This window comes from Scleropages formosus, chromosome 4 (assembly GCF_900964775.1).
Source record: "Scleropages formosus chromosome 4, fSclFor1.1, whole genome shotgun sequence".
Classification (NCBI taxonomy): domain Eukaryota; kingdom Metazoa; phylum Chordata; class Actinopteri; order Osteoglossiformes; family Osteoglossidae; genus Scleropages; species Scleropages formosus.
Window position 1 is genome coordinate 36,004,706 of NC_041809.1, and position 22,166 is coordinate 36,026,871.

Consider the following 22,166-nt stretch of genomic DNA (forward strand, 5'->3'; position numbering starts at 1 on the left):
TGTCAGTGAGAAGGGGGAAGGAGTATGTTAGGCCCTCTCTGTCTCTTGCTCCACATTTAAATAGGTGGGCCATGACAACTGAGTGTTTGTTAATGGTAACTAGCTGTATCTGTTAGGGTGGCATGGTTACCAGCATGGTAAGCGGAAGATCTCAGCCTTTTCAACTCCACTTGGGTTGCTCCAGTTTGTAACCCTTCCATCTGGGCTCCACGGGATTCCCTGTAACATTCCAATGACTGAAGGACCAAATTCTTTGCCAGAATGCAACCCATATCCCTGCCTATCTTAATGGCATGATTACCTTTAGCAATAACCTGCTAAGACATCTAGCACATTGCAAGGCTGTCCTGAAATCGCCAGTGTGGGCAGTCTTACAGAAAACCCATAAAACCATGTGAATGGGTGGAGTCAGGTCCTATATATCTGGGCTTCTGTATGGGAGACCAGGTTCAACCACAAATAGCTAAAACAGCAGCAAATTGAGCCTGTCCCACACCCAAAACCAAGTACCAAGTGAGATCCTTTTAGGCTTTGCCAACTTTTGCTGATGATTCATGCCCAACTTTTCCCAGCTCACTGTCCTCCTCTCTGACCTGGCCCACAAGGGAAGTCTTGACCTTGTCCAGTGGACAGAGCAGTGCCAGACCACTGGTAAGCAGGAATAGGCCTTTATATGTGTGTGCTGTGTATGGTGGGTGTATGTAAGCAAGTGTACATAGTCAGTTGCTAACAGGATATAAGTGAGTTCTTCTTCTCTTCTTATGCTGAGTTACTTAGAATGAAATGCACATATGGTGGTCTACAAACATGTAGTATAAATAAGTAAAACTACAATTTATACAATGTCATGCAAGTACAAGTTTATGAAAGAACTAGAGAGTACAGGTACAGCAATAGTGTATTCTTGAGGGTTGCATTGACTCATTGACTTATGTATTCTGAAAGCTTGAGGAAAGCAATTGTTTCTGTCCCTTGTGTTGCTAGACCTCCTGCTTTAGAGTCTGGACATGACACCAAGCCCTTTCCTGGTTAGCTTTCTTCATTGAATACTGAACCTTTTTCCCGCTTAGAGGGTTAGGAAACACAGCTCAAAGGCTGAAGACGTTCCAGAGATGTTCAGATTATTGAGTCTTTTGGCATTTATCCCACAACTCCAGTTGTCAGTTTCAGTTGCAAAATGAAACATACTTTTACAAAAAGCCTATTTGCAGAAAACAATAGGGAAAAACTGCTAAATTTTTATTGCCATGTGCCAGTACCCAGTGAAATGTCTTGGACCATTTCAGTGGTGATATAATTGTACTGCTGTAACATAAACTGTCATGATCCAAAACAAATCAATGCTCAAATAAGGACTTTCCCTCTGTTTCTTTCGTATATTACTGTTACATAATATATCAATCTAGAATCCATATCTGATCTACATATGTTCTCAAGCATGGAATTTAGCCTTTTAAGCAGGTCACTGTCATAAATAAATTAAATAAGGCTTATGGCAATAACCTCATTTTACACACACAATCTATAGCAGAAAGAGATTGATTTTTATTGTATGTCAGCTTCATCCTATTAATTAAGTTACATCTTAAGTGAACACTCATGTCATACTTCATTTACCTCAAAATACTTTACCTTTCTCCTGAAAACACAGCAGGCCATCAGCACAGTAGGTGGTATTCAAAGCACTCTCATGGTTCCTATAATATCTGGAATGTTGTATGAATCTGAAGCAGATGTTTTACGGGAATTTAATAAGTTTTTCAGTTATTGCGCACAGTCACAAATCGCTGGCTCTTTTTCTGTTTAAATGCCAACTAATAATTTTTTATGAACGTGTCCTGTAAAAAGGAAATGACTTTGAAGCACACTGTTCTGCAAAATGCAAGATGTGCAGCAAAGCCTTGAAGGAAGACAGTGTATTACTTTGTATTAAAGGGGTGCGGTGGCAGAGTGGGTTGGACCACAGTCCTGCTCTCTGGTGGGTCTGGGGTTCGAGTCCTGCTTGGGGTGCCTTGCGACGGACTGGTGTCCTGTCCTGGGTGTGTCCCCTCCCCTCTGGCCTTGCACCCTGTGTTACCGGCTGGGCTCTGGTTCCCCGTGACCCTGTATGGGACAAGTGGTTCTGAAAGTGTGTGTGTGTGTATTACCTTGTATTATTGATGCATTTTAGGGGGGCACAGTGGTGCAATGGGTTGGACTGGGTCCTGCTCTCCAGTGGGTCTGGGGTTTGAGTCCCACTTGGGGTGCCTTACGATGGAGTGGCGTCCCACCTTGGGTGTGTCCCCTCCCCCTCCAGCCCTTTGCCCTGTGTTGCTGGGTTAGGCTCTGGCTCCCCACGACCCCGTATGGGACAAGCGGTTCAGACTGTGTGTGTGTGTGTATGTGAGATGCATTTTAAGCCTAAATAAGAGTCTTTTCTTAACACCTCCATGAAACATTATAATAAATGTGAGTGCTACTAACAATATCCTCTGCTCTCTTTGATGTGGTCTCAACCATTATAATATGCTGTATGAGTGCACTGTACAGAAATAAGCCTCTCAAAATTCACTAAGGGACAGTGGCTTCAGTCATGTATGTAATTCACAATAAATTAAACATGTAATTGTGGTGTAATGTTTTAATTGTGTACATTTTTTTTAACTTTAGAGAAATACAGTATTTCCTATAAATTATTACTAGTCAAGGGGTGTGGTGGCGCAGTGGGTTGGACCAGGGTCCTGCTTTCCGGTGGATCTGGGGTTTGAGTCCCACTTGGGGTGCCTTGTGATGGACTGGTGTCCTGTCCTGGGTGTGCCCCCTCCCCCTCCAGCCTTATGCCCTGTGTTGCTGGGTAGGCTCCAGTTCCTTGCAACCCTGTGTGTGTGTGTTACTAGTCAGTTAACTTAACAGTGACATTCATAATGACATGGCAAAATTCTCACACATCCTTATGATGTAGCAGCACAGTGGCTCAGCAGGTAGTGCTGCCACCTGACAGCACCTGGGCTTGATCCCTGCTCAGTCTCTGTGGAATTTGCATGTTTTCCATGTGGGTTTCCTCCAGGTGCTCTGGTTTCCTCCCGCAGCCTGAAGACATGCTGTTCAGGTGGATTGGTGTCTCTCAATTGCCCTTGGTGTGTGACTTTATACGGCCACCAGCTGGCTAGTAGTGTAGTGGTTACAGCTGCTGCCTTTGGCTCCAAAGCTCACAGGTTTGATCCCCACCTCCAGCTGTAATACCCTTGAGCAAGGTACTTACCCTAAGTTACTCCAGTAAAATTACCCAGCTGTCTAAATGAGTAAAATAATTGTAAACATTTCAACATTGTAAGTCACTTTGGAGAAAAGCATCAGCTAAATGTATACTGTGATGAACTGGTGTACCTATCCAGTACTTTCAGGATAGGCCCTGGATCACTGCAATTACTATTATAGATGGTACAGTGACATGGTGTCTCACAGCACTTGGGTGGTGTGAGAGGACATGGGTTCAATCCCCGCTTAGTCTTTACATTTACATTTATTCATTTAGCAGACGCTTTTGTCCAAAGCGACGTACACCTCAGCAAAAGTACAATTTATGCATTACATTGAGAGAAGGAGACATAGCTGCAGACATGAAAGTCTCGAGCAAACCTAGTTTGTTCCCTACCGCTTGCTGCACCGAGGTTCATCGTTCAAGTAGGTGCATAAGACACAGACAAATCCCGATACCCACACCAATTTTTTTTTCAAATTTTTTTTAGAATTAAATATTATAAGATACACAAATGAGCAGTACAATACCAGAGTAATGGCTGAATAAAGGTTGTATCTGGGGATGCTTCTGGAGTGACGATGCGTGAATGGTTACAGCATAGATGATCTGAAGAGATTTTGGGCAAAGTGGATCTGGAAAAGGTGGGTTTTCAGACCCTTCTTGAAAACAGACAGAGTTTCTGCAGTTCTGAGTGACAGGAGAAGGTCATTCCACCACAACGGACCCAGAACCAAGAACCTCCGAGTTTTGCCTTTCGTGTGCAGGACCACCAAGCGAGCAAAAGTAGATGAGCGAAGGGGCCTGGCTGGGGTGTACCTGTTGATCACACACACATTTTCTGAAGAGCTTGTCCCATACGGGGTCACGAGGAACCAGAGCCTACCCGGCAACACCGGGCGTAAGGGACACACCCAGGACAGGACGCCAGTCCATCGCAAGGCACTCCAAGCGGGATTCGAACCCCAGACCCACCAGAGAGCAGGACCCGGTCCAACCCACTGCACCACCGCGCCCCCCCTACCAGTTGATCAAGTCCAGTAAATAGCTGGAAGCAGTTGTATTGATGCATTTGTACACAGTAACCAGGGTTTTCAATTTGATATGGACAGCTATAGGAAGCCAGTGCAGAGAGATGAGTAGAGGAGATACATGGGAGTGCTTTGGCAAATCAAACACAACTTGTGCAGCAGCATTCTGTAGAAGCTGCAGATATTTGATGGCATTTACTCTCTCTACTATATGGAGTTGGCATGCTCTCCCCATGTCTGCGTGGCCCTGTGTGCTCTGGTTTCCTCCCACACTCCAAAGACATGCTGTTCAGGTTCACCCATAGTGTGTGAGTGACAGACAGAGAGTGTGTGTTCCACTGATGTGGATGAGTGACCCAGTGCAGTGTAAGTAGTGTAATCTAGCAGTTAAAATCACCGTGGCGAATAGGTGCGTGGACTGGTAACACCATCCAATGATCCATTGGAAGTCGCTTTTTGGAGAAAAGCGTCTGCTACATAATAATAATAATAATAATAGTTTAACTTTGCCCAATGTATGTCAGTATTTCTGTGGAAATCTCACTTTTTACGGGACGTCTTTGCAGGGATGGGACAGAACCTCATATCCCAGCATGCACACGCGAGCAGAGGCTTAGACGCGAAGGCGCTTCCCTGAGCTGCGGCCGTGCGGGCGGTTCTCGCGGCGGGCCGGGCGAGCGCGCGCTGCCGCCGCTACTGCGTTCGCCACGTTCCCCGCTCGCGCTAATTGCTACATCACGCACGGCGCTCGCGCTCACATTCACCGCGCCAACGCCGAGCGATGAGCTCACAGGGCGGAGATTCGGCGGAGCAGCACCGGCGGCAGCAGTTGCTGCGTTTAATTTATTTGCATTTGAAGGAGAATGGCTACGAGAAAGCTGCCAAGGTGCTTAAAAAGCACATTTGTCAGGTAATTTACTTTACACCTCCCGCTCTCTCACACACAGGTACAAATACTATACTATAGAGAGATACATCGGTACGAAGGTGAATACCGCGGGGCGCGGAGCTCTGCTACGACGTCAGCGAGTCACGCACACTGAAGTATTTTTAAATTTAAAAAAGAACTAACGTAACAAATTAACACAGTAGACTTAGAGTAATAACAAAAAAGTGAGCAAAAAGTGTTCTCTTGCAGTGTATATTTGTGTTATTTTATCAGTGTTGATTCGGGCAAATCCGGGAATGGACAGACTGAGTTATATAATAATCATGCCATGATGGCTCCAGTGAACTACTTCAGATGGATTTACTCTGGTATCTCTCACTTGGCGGCATTTTGTGTCGTAAATGTAGTGGAAACTAAACCTCAGTGTTATTATTTTGGTTGTACAGAAAGAAACGGAAGCGAGCGTGACACTTTATGAAATATACACCGGTTGGATAAAGTAAGTGCCTTTCTCTGTTTCACTAGAAAAGTTGTTTTTATTTATTTATTTATTTTTTTTTAAATGCTAAGGTCTCAATTTCACATGCTGGATGTGGACATAAACCTTTGACATGATTGTCATTGATTGTGTGTTTTCGTGTTTATTTAAATGCGTGGCTTTCCAAAACATTTGATAACACTTATAATTCATGATCAGAACTTCAGATGGTTTTGGAGATACGAAGCAGGAGCCTGGACTGAACAGGGAGAGCCCCCCGAAGAAGTCGCACCTGTCGGACTATGCCGCCGGGGTCGAGGGAGACGAAGTCAAACCCGAAAAAGGTAGGTCTGAAGGTGCAGGCTGTCAGGACTGGCTGCCTCCTCTTTTTTTTTTTTTTCCTTGCATAAATTCCAGTTTTTTCCCTTTTTTTAAGGTCACATCATTGAGAAGACAGAAGAACCTGAATTTAAGCCCATCATTGATGATGGATCTGTGTCCCCCTGTAACAAACCTTTCATTCCCTCTGTGGTAAAAAAGTCTTCCAAAAGCACAGAAGGTCACTCAGACTGCAAAGATGACCCTGATGGAGACCAGCTGCAGACACCCCGTAAGTGAATGTAAAAGTTACGAATCCTGTCTGTAAACTCACCCCATATTAATGACCACTTGAACCAGAAAAAAGTTATGCATTCATTTGTCTATTTGTATTTTGTACCCTTTGTTGCCTCCAGCTGGCCATGCCAGTAGTGTGCCTCCTTTAGTGGAATTAAGCAAACCCACCATCCCTCAGGAGGAAACAGTTCCCTTGACACAGGACATGGGAGTAAAAGTTATAAGCTCAGACAGTGAAAGTCCTGAAGATTCAGAAGAAGAGGAGCAGAGGCCACAACAGCAGGTGACCATGACATTCATCCTCCAGAGAGTCATGGGGGAGTCTTGCTAGGCATTTCAACCTTGGAAAAGCTATTTTGTTTGGGTTTTACAGTCTAAACATGTTTGCCAAAAACACACTGACCGAGATGACACCAAATTTGGTGCAATGAAACACATTCCACCAAAGTTATGTATGATTTATATGCATTTCACTTGTGGAGTAACAGTTGATACTGGCAGTCACTGTGGTTAAGAACTGAGAGACTGGTTGCTGGGAGCTGGAATTCAAACCGGGACCTTGGTACTCTTTATTAGTTTTATGAACAGAACCAGGTCACCACAATATAGAGACAGAAAGAGTATACCAAGAAATTGCAAATATGTCTGCATGCCAAGTCACACGGTTACAATATTTGACAGGTATGATTTTTTTTTTCTTTCTCCTATTTGACCAAAAGAACACACAGCAATAAAATTACAAAAGTATGTGAAGAATATGCTGGGGAGGTTAAAAACCCAACAGGATTTTAGTAGGACCTCCCCTATAAAGGAAAGAAGGGTAAGACCCTGACGGAGGTCTCTCTGGAAAATACATCAACAGTTCACAAACCATTAACAGTGTGGTGATGTAATACTGTCTATGCAGAACTTTGACAGTGTGGAGAGAAATTCAAAATAACACAGCTTTCTCTCCATCAAGAGGATTGTGTGGGCATCTTTTTTTTTTTTTTTTTTTTTTTCCCCCCACCCCCTCTGCAGCCACATGGTCAACCTGTAGGCCAGTGTAGGACCAGCTGGAAGCATTGTGTACTTCCTCTGAATTCCTACAATTTCCCCAAAAAAGTTGAAGTATGTTGCTTTCAAATACAGCATCATCTACCCTTCTGAGCTTGGTGATATGCCAACATCTCCGTCATTGGGTGAACATCCTTATCTGTATAATTTGAGTTTTGCATTGGGTTTATATTTGTGAGCCAGCAAACTTTATCAAATTATCATTATATAATTATCATCTGTGTCTTGCCACTGTCATTCTGTCTGTGCTGTGGAAGTTTCTGTCACCAAGACGAATTCCTTGTATGTGTGAACATACTTGGCAATAAAGCTCATTCTGATTCTGATTCTGATAAGAAGGTGTTTCACTGTTCTGTTCTCTACTGATCCAGTTACCAAGATGAATATGGTTTTCAGTTAAAGATTTCCTGCTATGGATATTTGATCCACTGGGAATGTGTTTTCCTTTTCTTACAGGCTGAAGGTACTACACCAAAACCCACAGCTATGAAGACTTCAAGTGTAGCAGGGGCCAGTGAGTCTAAGAGTTCAGCTGACAGTAATGATTCTCAGAGAGAAGAAGAAGCACCTGTCCAGGTAAGTCATATCTGAGAAAGAATATTGCTAACCCTTTAATACAGAGCTTTTGTGACTCAGAAATGGACGGTATTTGTCAAGAGGTTGGAGCTGGAATTTCAGCTGAAACTGCGCTCAGAGAGAAAGTACATGCAATGTGACAGTGTATTGTTTTGGAGCCTTTCATGAAAGAGCAACTCATCAGCTTCACTAATCTCAGTTTACATGCCTTCAACCCATTTGTATTAATTGTCAACGTTCATCTTCTATATTAAATTCAAATTGGTCAGTATGCCAATATTACACCAGGTGGCTTATTACCGGGTATAAATGTCTGATTACAGCTTCTGAGACTTTGCCAAGTACAGTAATCTAACTCATATGTGGTGGTAGCTTTTGATCTACCATAATTTGCCTTTAGCTATTTGGCTACTTTTTTATATATAAATTCATAAAGTGTGGTGAAGTTGAGGATTTGCCTACTTTCTACAAGTGCTTACCATTCTCCATGAATGTTTTATCAGCATACACTGCAAGTGACATTGGCAAAGTGCAAGTGTAGTTCATTAGAGGAAAAACTGCTGTGTTTGTTTCTGGAATGTGTCTCCATTCTAGAAACCTGGGAAAACACCAGTACGTAAATCCTCCAAACAAATTCCAACAAAGGGAGCCACTGCAGCCCCACTAAAGTCTAGCCAGGACACCACCAGCCAAGCTTTAGCTACACCCAAGATCTCTGCTGCCCAGAACAAGGCTGAGTGCTCTGGGAGTGAGAGCAATGATAACTCAGTCAGTGACCAGGAAGTGACACAAGACCAGGTAGGCTGTTGTGTTTTTTGTGAGTATTTTTTTTGTTTCTTTCCTCTGTACTACAGAGCATGCTCACATTAACCTTGTAGAGGCAGCTAGTAGTGTAGCAGTTAGTTACCCATTTATGCAGTTTGCATTTGGACCCAAGGTCACAGGTTCGAATTCCACCTCAAGCTGTAGTACCCTTGAGCAATGTACTTACCTTAAATTGCTCCAGTAAAATTATCCAGCTGTACAGATGGCTAAACAGTAGCAGGTCGCTTAACTTGTAAGTCGTTTTGGAGAAAATAATCAGCTAAATGAATAAATGTAGACATCCATAGCTAGAGACATTGGACCGTTGTGTTTTCAGAACAGTGTGCTTCATTGCATGAATGAGCAAATACTTGTAGATCTTGTTGATTTGTAAAGACTACCCTAACAATGTGCATTGCAGACTCTCTTTCCTGTTGGCTTTTGCGCTACACTGGCCTATTGACTGGGTGCAGTCACTCGTGCATCTGCCCATCTCTGTGCCAACTCACTGTACGCTAATGCCCTTTGCTCCCTGTGATACAGAAAGCTGTATCGGACAGTCCAAATAACACCGCTACAGAGACGACCCCTGCACCAGTTAAACCCAGTTCCACCCTTGACCTAACTGCAGCCCCTTTGAAAAGAGAAGAGAGCTCAGACGGTGATAATGAGTCAGAAAGTGAAGAGGCAATTCCACCAACCCAGGTGACATTATTTAAAATCTTATTGACAACTGTAATCGTGATACAAGTAATACTGCTGTTTAATATTGCCATTCACTTTTGTTTTCATTAGCATGACTAAGTGACATGTTTTATTAAACAGGCCACGTCCACAAAGCCCACAGTAAACCCACCTTCATCCACTCCAGCAGTGGTCAGCAGTTGTCAGAGTTCAGACAGTGAGGAGGACGTGTCTGTCCAGGTCAGTGAAACGTTGCAATGTAAAACATAACTGACAGTTTGCTTCAGAGAGCCTTTTGTTTCCCAATAGCCAGTTAGGGCAGAGTTATAGGAGTATGAACACAAACTGGTAACGTTTGTCTGGACTAGGAATCTTTCATGTTGGTGAAGCTGCTCATGATAAATGCATGCAGAGTGAAGCACCTTCATTGTATTGTAGTTATTGATGGAAGTGAAAATAGTTGCAACTAATGCATGCTTATGTTTTTTCATGAATTTTGTTTTTTTTTTTTTTTTGGTCATTGAAAATGCCCAAGGCATTTAGGGTATGATGTTTTTTTTAGTGGTGTCTAGTCTTAGCAATCTCTTACATGCACTGTGGTGATCTGACCGCAGTGGCCCATGCATGCTGCTTATATTTAGTGTACAGTATGCATTGTTGGTGTAATTTAGCTTCTTGCCTACCAAGTAAATTGATGTGGTAAGTTGTTACCCATATGGGAAAAACACATTTTTAAATTTTGCTTAATGACACTGAAATCTTACCAGCTTTGGAATGCGCTCATTATTCATTCTGATTTTTTTGAGACCAAAAGTGAGATTGCTGTATGGTCAGGCATTAAAGATTTCAGCAAGCTTGATGTTTTTCCAGTGGGAAAAAACAAGTATTCATTTTAATTATTTATTTAGCTGACAGTTTTCTCTGAAGCAACTTACAATGTTGAGCTACTTATAATTATTTATCCATTTATACAGCTGGGTAATTTTGCTGGAGCAGTTTAGGATAAGTACCTTGCTCAAGGATACTACGCCTGGAGGTTGAATTTGAACTTGTGACCTTTAAATCCAAAGGCAGCAGCACATCCAGGTGCCACCTGGTTCTCATTTTTTCACGTTTTTATTTTAGAAAGCAGTCAAAACCCCAAAAGTTATACCTGCAGCCCCAGAAAGGCCCAGGCAGTCTGTACACAGCAAAGCTAAAGATGCCCCTGAGGTTCCTGCTGCAGAGAAGAAAGCAGAGAGCTCAGAGAGTGAGAGTGGTGATGACTTGGAGAGTGAAGAAGAAGCTGTTAAAGAGGTGGGCTCTTAGGAAAAACCACTCTTCTGCATTTTCTTCCTGCTGCTGATCATGCTCATAGAGGCTTAAATTGGACATCCATGTTCAAGGACATGAGATTTTTTTTTTTTTTTTCCTCCCCCCCCAGCACCCTGAGCCCCACTGCATGAATGACCACTGACTTCACAGTGTACATTTATCTGTATATGAAGAAGTCTTTCCTGTTGACTTTTGGATTACACTGGTCTATTTATTGTGCGCAGTCATTTGTGGATCTGTCTTTTTTTTGTGATACAGAGCGCTAAACCTGTGCCTGACACACCACACAAGGCAACTACAGTGATTGTCACCCCTGGTCTCACCAAAGTCCCTTCAAAAACAGAAGAGACCTCAGAGAATGATGACCAATCCGAACGTGAAGAAATTCCACCAACACAGGTGACATCTGTGTCATGATTGACATGTATAATGCTGCTTGTTAATTTTTGCTGCTAGTGGCATGGTAAAGCGTGGCTTGGTCATTTACCCAACAGGTAATGCTGACAAATCTCACACCCAGTAAGCCTTCAGCCACCCCAGGAGTGGCTCATAAGAAGGACAGTTCAAAAGGCATTAGTGGCATGTCTCCAGATGTGAGATGTCTTTGTACAAGGGCAGTTGATGCTAAAGTAAAACTTGTTAATTCAGCTTAATTAACAAATCTTCATTCTCATATTCTGTTCTTATAATGTTTTCATCCCAAATGGTTGTTCAGTGGGGAAAAAAAAAACCAATAGAGATCACACTGATTCTGAATCCAGAGTTTATTTCCTCACTGTCCACTTCTATTTCTTATGGAATCTGCATTTTAGAAAGAAGTGACAACCTCAACATTGACAACTACCCAGAAGACTCCAAAGAATGGAGCTTCCGCAGCTCCACTGAAGCCCAGCCAGCACAAATCAGCCCAGGCTAAAAAGTCACCCAAGGGTCTTGCTGTAGAGAAGTCCGAGAGCTCTGAGAGCAGCAATGATTCAGCGAGTGAAGAGGTACATAGCTGGTGGGCTCTTCATAGTGTGAAGAACAGTGATTTTATTTTTTAAAAAACCTCTGTGTTCTACATCACCCTTTGAGACCCTTGGCATAGAGATATCTGTAGTGTTGGGCATTAAATAATTACAGCATTTGTGCAGTGAGTATCATGGTATAAATGAGCATACTCTTAATGGTTCATTTTTAGATAGGTCTCACAGCATGTTTCTGTGTAAAGATATTTTTTTCCTTCTTATTTTTGTATTACTTTGGCCTACACATTGGTTGTTGTCACTTGTCTGTTGCACTTTGCACCAGTTCACTCTATACGGCCTTTCTCTCTTGTGATACAGAAAGCCGATGGAAAACCCAACGCTGCAAAAAAGACCACTGCAGTTATGACTCCAGCACTAGTTAAACCCAGTACCACATCTGGTCGCACCACAGCCCTGTCAAAATCAGGAGAGGGCTCAGAGAGTGACGATGAATCAGAAAGTGAAGATGAAATTCCACCAACCCAGGTCTAAAATACCTCAAGAAAATTATCTAATTTTTGTTAGAGGGCACACTTCAGAGTAGCATCTAAAGTTTAATTTTGGGACTTTATTTTGTTGTAAATTTCTTTTTGTAGTTTCTTTTCTGTTGAATTTTATATTTTTTAATTATTTGTATAGAGAGTTTACATGGGATAACTGGTAGCGTAGTGGTTAGCGTTTATGCCTTTGAACCCAAAGGTTGTAAGATTGATTCTAGCTGTGATACCCTTGGGCAACAGACTTAGTCTAAATTGCTCCAGTAAAAATTACCCAACTGTATAGATGGGTAAATAATTGTAAGTACCTTAACATTATAAGTTGCTGTGGGGGAAAGCATCAAGTAAACATTTTTTCCAGAAAACTTTGAATTTTAGGCTTACTTGTTGTTGACCTCTTTGTACAGCTGGTTTTTCTTTTTTTTTTTTTTTTTTTTTTTTTTTTTTTTTAAAAATAAACTGGAGCAATCCAGCACCTTATTCAGGGGACATGGAGGTACAATGGGTAAAGATGGTGCCTTGCAGCTGCTGAGCTGCTTGCTGGGTATGGGGTTTGAGTCTTGCTCAGGGTGCATGGAGTTTGCATATTTCACCCCGTGTTTACACCCCCCCAGGCATGTATGAATCAAGACATTGGCAGCCTACTTCCATTCTTCCCTAGCCAGGAAAATCATGCGAGTTTTGCTTTGAGTCACATTAACTCGATAGCATTTCCATACCTTGTTTCTGAGTCCTGCACTCAGAGATGGAATTCAAACCTGTGTCTTCTGAGTCCAAAGGAGAAATCTCTAACCCCAACATTTCCTACTTCCCCCAAGGTTTAAGTGGTTAAAAGAGGAAACCTCTTATCAACTTTATGGAGTAATTTCCCCCCCCCCCCCCCCCCCCCCCCCAGTAAAGCGTCACTGCTGCTGTATTTCTAAAAGAATACTCATAATGTGTATTTGTTTGATTCTAAAACGGAGTCTTCAGCAAGTCCCCAACCTGCAAAGCTTTAGCTGAGCCAGTACTGGCCAACGAGATGAAGTCCAGCACTGAGGATTCTGATAGTGAGGAGGAGGTACCGTCCAAAGCATTGAGACAAAAGAGGATGTGATTTTTGGTACCCTTGTATGGTTTTCTCTATATCTGCCAACATCCTACCACTTGACACTTTTGTTCTGCACTTCAGTTGCAAATTCTATGAGGAATATGTATGGAGTGAGCAAGTGCTGCAGGAATCATCAGGATGACATCTCAGTATTGTATTGGAGGTGCTTGTGTTTTACATGTTAAAAATGAATATCGGCTGGATCTACACATGGTATCAGTGAGGAGAAACAAGTGGAGTACCCATCCAGCTTAAATACAGTTCTTTCATTGTTTCTGTTTTTGTTTAAGGAATGTATGTTTTTCTTTTTTTAGAAAACCAAAATCCCAAAAGGGACACCTGCCAAGATTTCACCCACGAGGGCATCTAAAACTCCAGTGAAGCTCAGCCATCCCACACCTATCCAGGCTAAAGGTGCAAAGAAGGCTGACAGCCCAGAGAGCAGTGATGACTCAGAGAGTGAAGAGGTAGCAACACCACCACAACAGGTGGGTTCTTTTGCTGTCAGAGCATCTGCTTATAAACTAGAGTAGTTCTTCTCCAATTGCATAAATGTCAGTAAGGTTGGTAAAACTTTAACTGAGACATTCGGTATGTGTCCTCCATTTGGATCTTTCTCTGACACAGAAAGCTGGTGTGACACCGAAAGCTAAACTTGTGTCTGGCCCTGCAAAGACAACTGCACTGAAAGGTTCAACACCAGGTAAACCTAGTTATACCTTGGCTCCCACCACAGCCTCCTCAAAACCAGAAGAGAGCTCAGAGAGCGATGATGAATCAGAAAGTGAAGAGGAGATTCCCCCAACACAGGTAACATGATTTTAAAAATGAGACCCATAATGCTAGCAATATTATTTCTGTGTAATATTACCATTTATTTTTGCTGTTAATTGCATGATCAAATGATACATGTTTTATTAAACAGGTAATGTCCACTGAGCCCACAGCAAGCACACATTTAGCCACCCCAGCAATGGTCAACAGGGGTCAGAGTTCAGACAGGGACAGTGAGGAATCTGAGAGCGAGGACAACGCACCTGACCAGGTCAGTTACACGTGATTTAATTCACCTTTCACGTTTTCTATGGAAGTTTCTTGTTCAGACTCATTCACCACTTGTAGTCATAGATAAATTATCACTGTGTAAGTGGTGACATTATAATTTTTCCTTAATTGCCCTCTGTTGGAAGTGAGTTCCACCATACTACCTGGTGAAAACAGAAGACTTCCAATCCAGGGTTTCACAGTATGTCAGTTTTCATTTGTCCCTTATTTTGACCAGGTAGTGTGATTTATAATGTCAGCACATCTCTTGAAATTATGTCACCACTTATAGAGGGATAATCTTCTGTTCTTTAACAAATTAAAAAGGGTTCACTTTTTGCTAAATTTGCACATTTTGTTTCATAGAAACCAGAGCTGACCATCAAGCCAAAAGTATGTAAGGTTATTCCAGCAAAGTCATTGAGTGCGGTGACCCCAGTCAGAGCCAAGACCGCACCCACCACCACCTCAAAAACAACCATGAAGACCTCAGTATCTGTCAGACGAAAAAAGAGTACAAGCACAGACAGTGAGGACGAGATTCCAAGAAAGTCAGCCCCAGCTAAACGGGCTTCCATGGTGTCAGTCAAGCCTGGACATCCCATTCCAAGCCAGGTTAAAGCAGCACCCAAGGCCCCTTCTAAAGAGGGAAAGGCCAAGGAGGCTAGCAGTGATGATTCGGAGAGTGGTGAAGACCCTTCAGCGAAGGTAACGAATCAGTATAGACTGTTTAAACAGTGGCCATGAAGACAAATGTAAGTGTACAGTTTTGGATCTGCAGTCATGTGTTTTGGTGTTTCTGGGCAACATAAGACTGTGGTAATGACCCAGAAGAGGCCTAAAGATAAGACCCTTGACCAGGCTGTAAGCACTTTTGAAATCGTACTCAAACCATCAGAACCAACAGAGGAGGAGGTCCCCGCTGTCTCAGACAAAGCCACTGAGAAGGATCAGTTATATCTGCACTCTTCTCAGTAAATTATCATTTAAGTCCTTTAGGTTTATAACCCAGCAAAAAGAGGACATGGCACACTTTAGCCACCTTTCGTTTACATACCTTCATACCTCTCAGCAAAAGATGATGAGATGCTCCAAATCAAAGGTGTCTTCAGCAGTGTCAGTTGAGTCCACAGATGAGATGGAGAACTCGGATGATTGAAACAGCAAGGATGAAGCTGGAGCAGAGTGTAGTCTTGCTGAGAGGAAAGCGTCATTAACTTGTTTAGGAGCAGGAGCCTTTCCTGTAGAGAGTGCTTTATATATGTCCGGATTTCTTTTCCTTTATGCTTCAGAGTTTAAAAAATGCTTTCATGTCAATTTCAACAGGACAATAATCGTAGTCATGCTTCCCCCTTTTTGACCAAATCTTTGGAATGTGTCAGCAGATTGCTGTGGCAGCTTCCGACATTTTGCCCAAGATGAAATGCAAATCCACAACCCAGACTGTACAGAAGACTCCGAACGCTTCAAAAAAAGTGGCCGGTGGCAGTGAGGACCTGTCCGAAAAGGACGCATCTCTTGAAAGTCAGAAGTAGTCCTTATAATTGCATTATTTTTCCATGTTTCAGTTATTGTTGTGTATTAAGACTTCTATATCAGTGCACATTTCAGATGTCTGATGCATAACCTCCATTGCTGACTGCTGTTTTAATATTTTTTGCTGTTTTGTTCTCTTCTGAAGACTCGGCTTTGAAGACTCCCAAAGCTAAACTACGTGCCGTCGCTCCAGAACTTTCATCTGACATCAAGAGCAGTACAACCAAGGGCACTGAGGATGGTGCTTCCATACTCGTTCAGGTACACACACACAGCATGTAAGAAATTCCATTCCTTTGTCAGAAATGTTTTATCAGGCTTTGTTTTCTGAAAGTGTGGGAACTTTTTTTTTTTGCAATCGAGCGGACATTGATTCAAGAAACTTGAGAAACTAATTGATATCTGTTTACAGGAAGTCTCAGCAATAATGGATTCTGAACCTGACATATTAGGTAAAGTATTAAAATGTACAAACATCTTCACAGTATAGCATTTGTAAAGTAAACATGTTCTGCGTCATTCTTCTGGTCTTGTTTCTTTTTCTTTTCTCCGAGACATGAAATTTGGGGAAGACAGTGGTTAAACAATAGATCTGTGGTAGCTGTCTGACCTGGTATGGTTAATTCTCAGTACAGTTTTGCAGTTTCTACCAACATAAGGTTTATCATGGTGATGTAGACATTTAAAGACATACTTATGGGTTCTGTAAACTTCCTTGGTGCTTGTCCCTTAATGGATCAAATTTGTGATTTGGGGTGGGACCACAACATTGTTCATACTTTAGCTTTTTGGGTAAATAAGGGCTTTGCTGTGATGCCACTGATGATCTTCTGCTCTCTCAGGGACAGCATCTTCTGATGCAGCTCCCAAAAACTCAAAGGACGGTGATGTCATTGCAGAGGAGCTCTCCCAGGTCAGCCACTAGAGCATCTAGAGATTTCTTTCCTATATATTCAATTACTATAGCTAGAAAGTATTTGTAATTTTTCAGTTGCTTCTACAACTAGTTTTGTCTGTCATCAGACTTCTCTGGACCCAAAAGAATCTATGAAGAAAGCCACTGAAAGAAGGAAAAGGAGGAGGAAGAAGAAGAAGAAAAAAAAGAAAGCCTCTGTCCAATTTGAGGATGAGAACATTTCCCCCACAGGCCCTGGTCAGGAGCTGATTTTACCCAGTGGAGGATCTGCCATCAGTTTGGACCAGTTAATAACAATGCCATGCAAAGGTACCCACAGTTCACCAGAATGTGTCACCCCCCTGAATTTGACAGACCAACAGCAAACAATGTACGCCGCTGAGAATGAAGTTAAACATGCAGCTGAGCAGATCTCAAGCAGCTGCATTTGCTTATTTTAGTGGTCAAAGCTGATGTGTTCAACATGTTAAGGCTTGCTTGATGTTTTTTTGCATCTTAACTTAATCTTTGTCTCATGTATTCAGCTTCTGAAGAGCCAGAATCATCTGAGACTGGTGTTAGTCTTAAGAAGGTTGGATCAAAGAGCTCAAAGGTAGCAACTGAACACCACTATTGTGGACACACCCTCATTCTACTTTACCATGCCTTTATAAGTGTGTATTTGTGTAAGAGATTCAAGTTTATTTTTCATGGTTTTATTTGTATCAGCAGTTTCCATGTTGGGCCTTGAACCTGGTGCTTTTGGTTTACTAATACAACCACTACATGTAGATCATTTTAGCTATTTCGTACAATTGTGAGATATCATTTCAATGCCTTATTCATTTAATCAGTCACTAGTATCAGGAGTGAATAGTGAGGGAGAGCCTGAAGTGAAAACCATAGCAACAGAAGCTATGCCTCAGGCAAAAAAGAGGAGGAGCACAGACAAAGGAGATATGGAACCGAAGAGTAAGAAGAAGAAGAAGAAGAAGAAAGGTGCAGACACAGAAGCAAACCCCACAGAGCTGGGGAACAACCCTCATTCCGAGAACAAGCTTAATTTGGAAGAGTCAGAAAAAGAGGCACTGACTCCCTCAGGTAACACATATAGACACATGCAGACTTTCAGCATGTGTAATTATAGATATGTAAACTTTCAACATACCTGCCATCACTTGGCTGCAGTTGACCTTTTCTTCTGTTGAAGCCATTCAGTACAGTGTAAGGTTTATTTCCTGGAAAATAAAATGAAAAAATTGCACAAATGAATCAACAATTTTATTTAAATCTTGAATAAATTCCCGCTGAACTGTAAATTGTTTAAATGAGAAATAGAAGTGACGTTCATAAAAATTTAAACTGCATACATGCTAGGAACACTGTGTGTGTATTTGGTGCATAAACTGATGAACTAAGTGCAAAGTAAATAGGTGAACATGGCTGTACCTTAAGTTTTTCATCATGAACATAATTCATAAAAATTCTTGTCAGATGATGCAACTGCAAAGATGGGCTCTGATGACTCTATGGAGTCCAACTCCACCACCCTCATTTTGTCTGCAAAGGCCTTAAAGAAGATTAAGAAAATGAAGAAGAAAGAGAAGGTAAAAGTTAAGAATACAGGGAGTAAAAAGATTAAAGCCCACAAGACTATGAGTGTCTTTACCTCTGTGGCTGAGCAGCTGCTGGCCATTACCAAAAAAAAAGAATTAAAGAAAGCTACTGCTGTGAAGAAGCCGCTATTGGTGCTTGATCCGCAAAAAAGGAAGAAATTTGACAAAGACGGTACTATAAGATCAGAGCCAGAATCTGAAATTCCTGCTTTTAAGAAAAGAAAAAAGAAAAACAAAAGCAACAGGGAGGAGAAGACACCTTCAAAGAAGAAGCAAACTCAGGACACAGAAGACCATGAGCTGCAAATCCAAGGTCTGGCGGAGAGTACGCTTGTGAAGAAGAAAAAAAAGAAAAGTAAGTGTTGGGAAGATTTACGTCTATATTCCATGATTTTGGGCTGGTTTGAGTGTCAGTGCTTTGTTCAACAATGTGTTCCTTTTAGAGAAAAACAGATGGAAAGACAGAGGAAAACTGATCAAGACACCTTTCAAGGGGCCACAGGGGCTTCATCTGGACACACCTCCACCTTTAGGGACTAGTCCAGAACCTTCTAAAGCCGCCTTGGGAAAAGTGAGAAAAAAGTAAAGAAAAATTTTGTTTCAAATGTATTATCACGTGTTTTACATCATTTTGTAATGCTGTAAAAAGAAAGTAATGGACTTTTTTTGTAGATCGCGTTCCTTCAGAAACAGTGAATGATGGATGGGTGAGTAGAAAATGTTAAAATACACTTTGTGTTACTACATGTTTTCATTGTAATGTATAATAGATACACCATACTATATTTAAAATCTCCACAGGAATTGCTGTTCTCTGCGGACCCGAGAGTAGATGAGCTGCTGGCCAGTGAAAGAGGATCAACTCTTCCACACGGGTTAAACTAGTGTTACTTTATAGTGAGGAAAAAGTTACTTCAGTTTGTATGTGCTTTCTGTGAAACATGTTTGGTTCTATAGCATTTTAGCAGTAAGCAATACTACAGAGGATGGAAGGTTTTGTTACAGCAATATTATGGATTTATTCAGTTTTTCTAATTGTATGGGATATTTTCAGTTAGATGCTGCTGACTCCAGTTAAGACTATGGAAATGAATTCTGCATCCAGTGTGGATTCTCTGTACTTAAAGGTGACTTTATATTTGACAGGGCAGAAACAGTAGCACACAGACTAGCATGTGATTATCACTGTGCTTTGGGAACAAGGTTATACTGACCATAGACCACCTTACTGCAGTAGTTGAAAGGGAGGCTTTTCTCCCTTAACACATAATACAAGTGTTTCTGCCACACACACTTTTAGACACTGTGAAACAGGCATGTAACTGTCATTTTTCTGGTGTTTGTTCATTTCAGCTTTTAATAAATGTTAATTTTGCATTATTTGAAGGAGCATGGTATGTTAGATATTTGAACATTTAAAGGCAGTACCTAAAAACTGACTTCAAAACAGGGTATGGGTACAGCAGGATGTAGAAAGGGTAACTCATGATATGTAGACAATCACACACCAAGTCACTGAATGCTTTTGCAATAGAATGTTGGTAAATTTGTCAGTAACTGATATCTTAAAATGTTGCCCCATTCACTAAGCTTCCAGTGTTGCAATGTAACATTTACTATCACCAAAGGATGTAGTTGGATCTTCAGGGCTACAATCTACTTTTTTTTTTTTTTTTTTTTACAGTATTTAAGTGATTATAGTTTCCTTTGCTCAATGGTTCCTGTGTGATTTATGTTGAAAGGTAAATTAAATACACCAACCCAACATCACAACACTAAAATAAGACTCCATGCCTCCTTACTGAAAGGTTTATTAAAAAAAAAAAAAAAAGGCTCTTGAGCATCATCTGAAGACTTCTAGTATTTTGTGCCTCACATACCATAAGTGTGTGTTAAAGGAAAACTAATAGTACATGTGCTGGAAGTAATCACTGCTTTGATACTCACACCATTTTATTTTTTGTAATCCTAATCTATGTTATGACAGTTTTACACAAAGATAAACACTTCCGAGTTATTCTGCAAATGAATGATTCATACTGTGCAACCATCTGATGAGATTTTGTAAGTTAATGAAAAAATGCTCAGCAGCAAGGTCTGTATGTATTAGCATTTATTAAACATACTCAGTTTTACACTAACATTTCTTAGCACTCTGTCAAGAAGAAATCCCTTTGTCATGGTTTGGTATTAACCACTGTTTCCAAAGCCTTTGCCACCTGGTCCACATTCATGTTTTCCAGAGTCACACTCCTTTCTTTACCAAATTCTGCAAAACAACAATGCACAGAGTGAGTACTCAGAAAGCAGCCAATGAGCTTCTTATAAAAGTAACATATTCTATAAAACAGGCCTATCAGCTTGTGAGATATTGGGGCCCAAAGATTTACATTTATTCACTTAGCAGATGCTTTTCTCCAAAGCAGCTTCCAATGAACTCTATGTAGTGTTATCAGCCCACACACCTTATTCACCGCAGTGACGTACACTGTTAGATACACTACTTACAATAGGTCACTCATCCATACATCAGCGGAACAAACAAACACACACACAATGGGGGAAGCTGACAGCATGTCTTTGGAGTGTGGGAGGAAACCCACACAGACACAAGGAGAACGTGCAAACTCCACACAGACTGGGCAGGGATCAAACCCACATCCTCTCGCAACACCTAGGCGCTGTGAGACAGCAGCGCTACTTGCTGTGCCACCATGCCACTGCTCCTCAAATGGGTTATGAGCAGTACTTGTTATTGTAGCTATACACAAATACTGAGTAGCACTGCTGTCTCACAGCGCCTGGGTGGTACGAGAGGACACGAGTCCAATCCCTATCAGCCTGCATGGAGTGGAGTTTGCCTGTTCTCATGTCTCTGTGGGTTTTCGCTGGGTGCTCTGGTTTCCTCCCATAGTCCAAAGAAATGCTGTTCAGGTGGATTGGTGACTCTAAAATCACCCTAGTGTGTGTGTGTGTGAGAGACAAAGTGTGTTTCACCAGTATATGGATGAAAGCATCTGCTAAATTAATGTAAATGAAATTTGAGGTTTGCAGAAACAGTGGGGGGAAAAGGACTCCTTGTTCCCCATGACTAATTAAGATTGGAGAGTTTTGTTTTTGTTTGAGTTTACCGCTTAGTCGTACCGTATCGAGCCCACAGTGTAGGCTGCACTCCAGAACATTCTCTGATCAGGATCGGGACTTGCGGATTCGACTTCTTCAGTGTCACATAATGCTGCTCCACGAACTCTCTGTCACAGGGTGATTTACAGTCAGTCAGTCAGTGTAATGAGTAGGACACGATCCATCCATGTCATGATCGTGTCTCATGACATGATACACCTGGCCTGTTTAGCAGCGTTAACTGCGCATTAATTCATGGGGCGTTTATTATTTTAATCTTTTCTATCGCGTTAATTATTATAATTCGACAGGAAAAACGTAAACGTAACCGTTACGTGTATCCAAAAAATAACTTTTAGAAGACGTACAGCTACCATGATCCCATGCATCTGAAAATTATTTCCATTATTATATATATATATACAAATGCTTTGCCAAAGGATATGTTACCTTGCGCCTTGACTCGCCACTGACGTCTGGCAAAAATGTAGCCGAACCTCCCGGAGGTTTCTGCCAAGGTTAGACCCGATAGCTCTCACCGCTGCAGCAGCCATGATTTTCAAGTAGCAGTTATTATTTCCTTTGAACCCACCGTTTCCGTGACACAGACCAATGACAATTAACAAGTGACCCAATTGTAACCAATTATAGTTCGAGCTCTGGATTGACACGA

The 22,166-nt window shown here is 41.7% G+C and overlaps 2 protein-coding genes across 6 annotated transcripts; one reads left to right on the forward strand and one right to left on the reverse strand.

Moving 5' to 3' along the window:
- The first annotated feature begins 429 nt into the window (after positions 1 to 429).
- On the forward strand, positions 430 to 20,044 carry LOC108934438 (nucleolar protein dao-5-like). 5 transcript variants are annotated; one of them, XM_029251321.1, is made up of 30 exons: positions 430 to 651; positions 4,836 to 5,179; positions 5,605 to 5,657; positions 5,856 to 5,980; positions 6,073 to 6,246; positions 6,371 to 6,534; positions 7,764 to 7,883; positions 8,478 to 8,681; positions 9,231 to 9,392; positions 9,513 to 9,611; positions 10,497 to 10,667; positions 10,944 to 11,084; positions 11,498 to 11,674; positions 12,011 to 12,178; positions 13,594 to 13,767; positions 13,907 to 14,089; positions 14,205 to 14,324; positions 14,690 to 15,031; positions 15,709 to 15,847; positions 16,005 to 16,120; positions 16,272 to 16,311; positions 16,702 to 16,772; positions 16,883 to 17,084; positions 17,300 to 17,367; positions 17,609 to 17,855; positions 18,249 to 18,361; positions 18,587 to 18,725; positions 18,814 to 18,952; positions 19,043 to 19,077; positions 19,172 to 20,044. In XM_029251321.1, the coding sequence occupies exons 2-29, from the start codon at positions 5,051 to 5,053 to the stop codon at positions 19,068 to 19,070; spliced, it is 4,008 nt and encodes a 1,335-aa protein (XP_029107154.1). In that variant the 5' UTR covers positions 430 to 651; positions 4,836 to 5,050; the 3' UTR covers positions 19,071 to 19,077; positions 19,172 to 20,044. The 5 variants fall into 5 exon arrangements, with proteins under 5 accessions (XP_029107154.1, XP_029107151.1, XP_029107152.1 ...); XM_029251318.1 differs by having other exon boundaries at positions 18,249 to 18,725; XM_029251319.1 differs by having other exon boundaries at positions 17,681 to 17,855; positions 18,249 to 18,725.
- A 426-nt stretch (positions 20,045 to 20,470) lies between these two features.
- Positions 20,471 to 22,107, reverse strand: ndufa2 (NADH:ubiquinone oxidoreductase subunit A2). The gene is made up of 3 exons (XM_018752277.2): positions 21,944 to 22,107; positions 21,515 to 21,621; positions 20,471 to 20,639 (listed from the first exon to the last, which is right to left on the reverse strand). The coding sequence occupies exons 1-3, from the start codon at positions 22,045 to 22,047 to the stop codon at positions 20,548 to 20,550; spliced, it is 303 nt and encodes a 100-aa protein (XP_018607793.1). The 5' UTR covers positions 22,048 to 22,107; the 3' UTR covers positions 20,471 to 20,547.
- Positions 22,108 to 22,166: the final 59 nt, after the last annotated feature.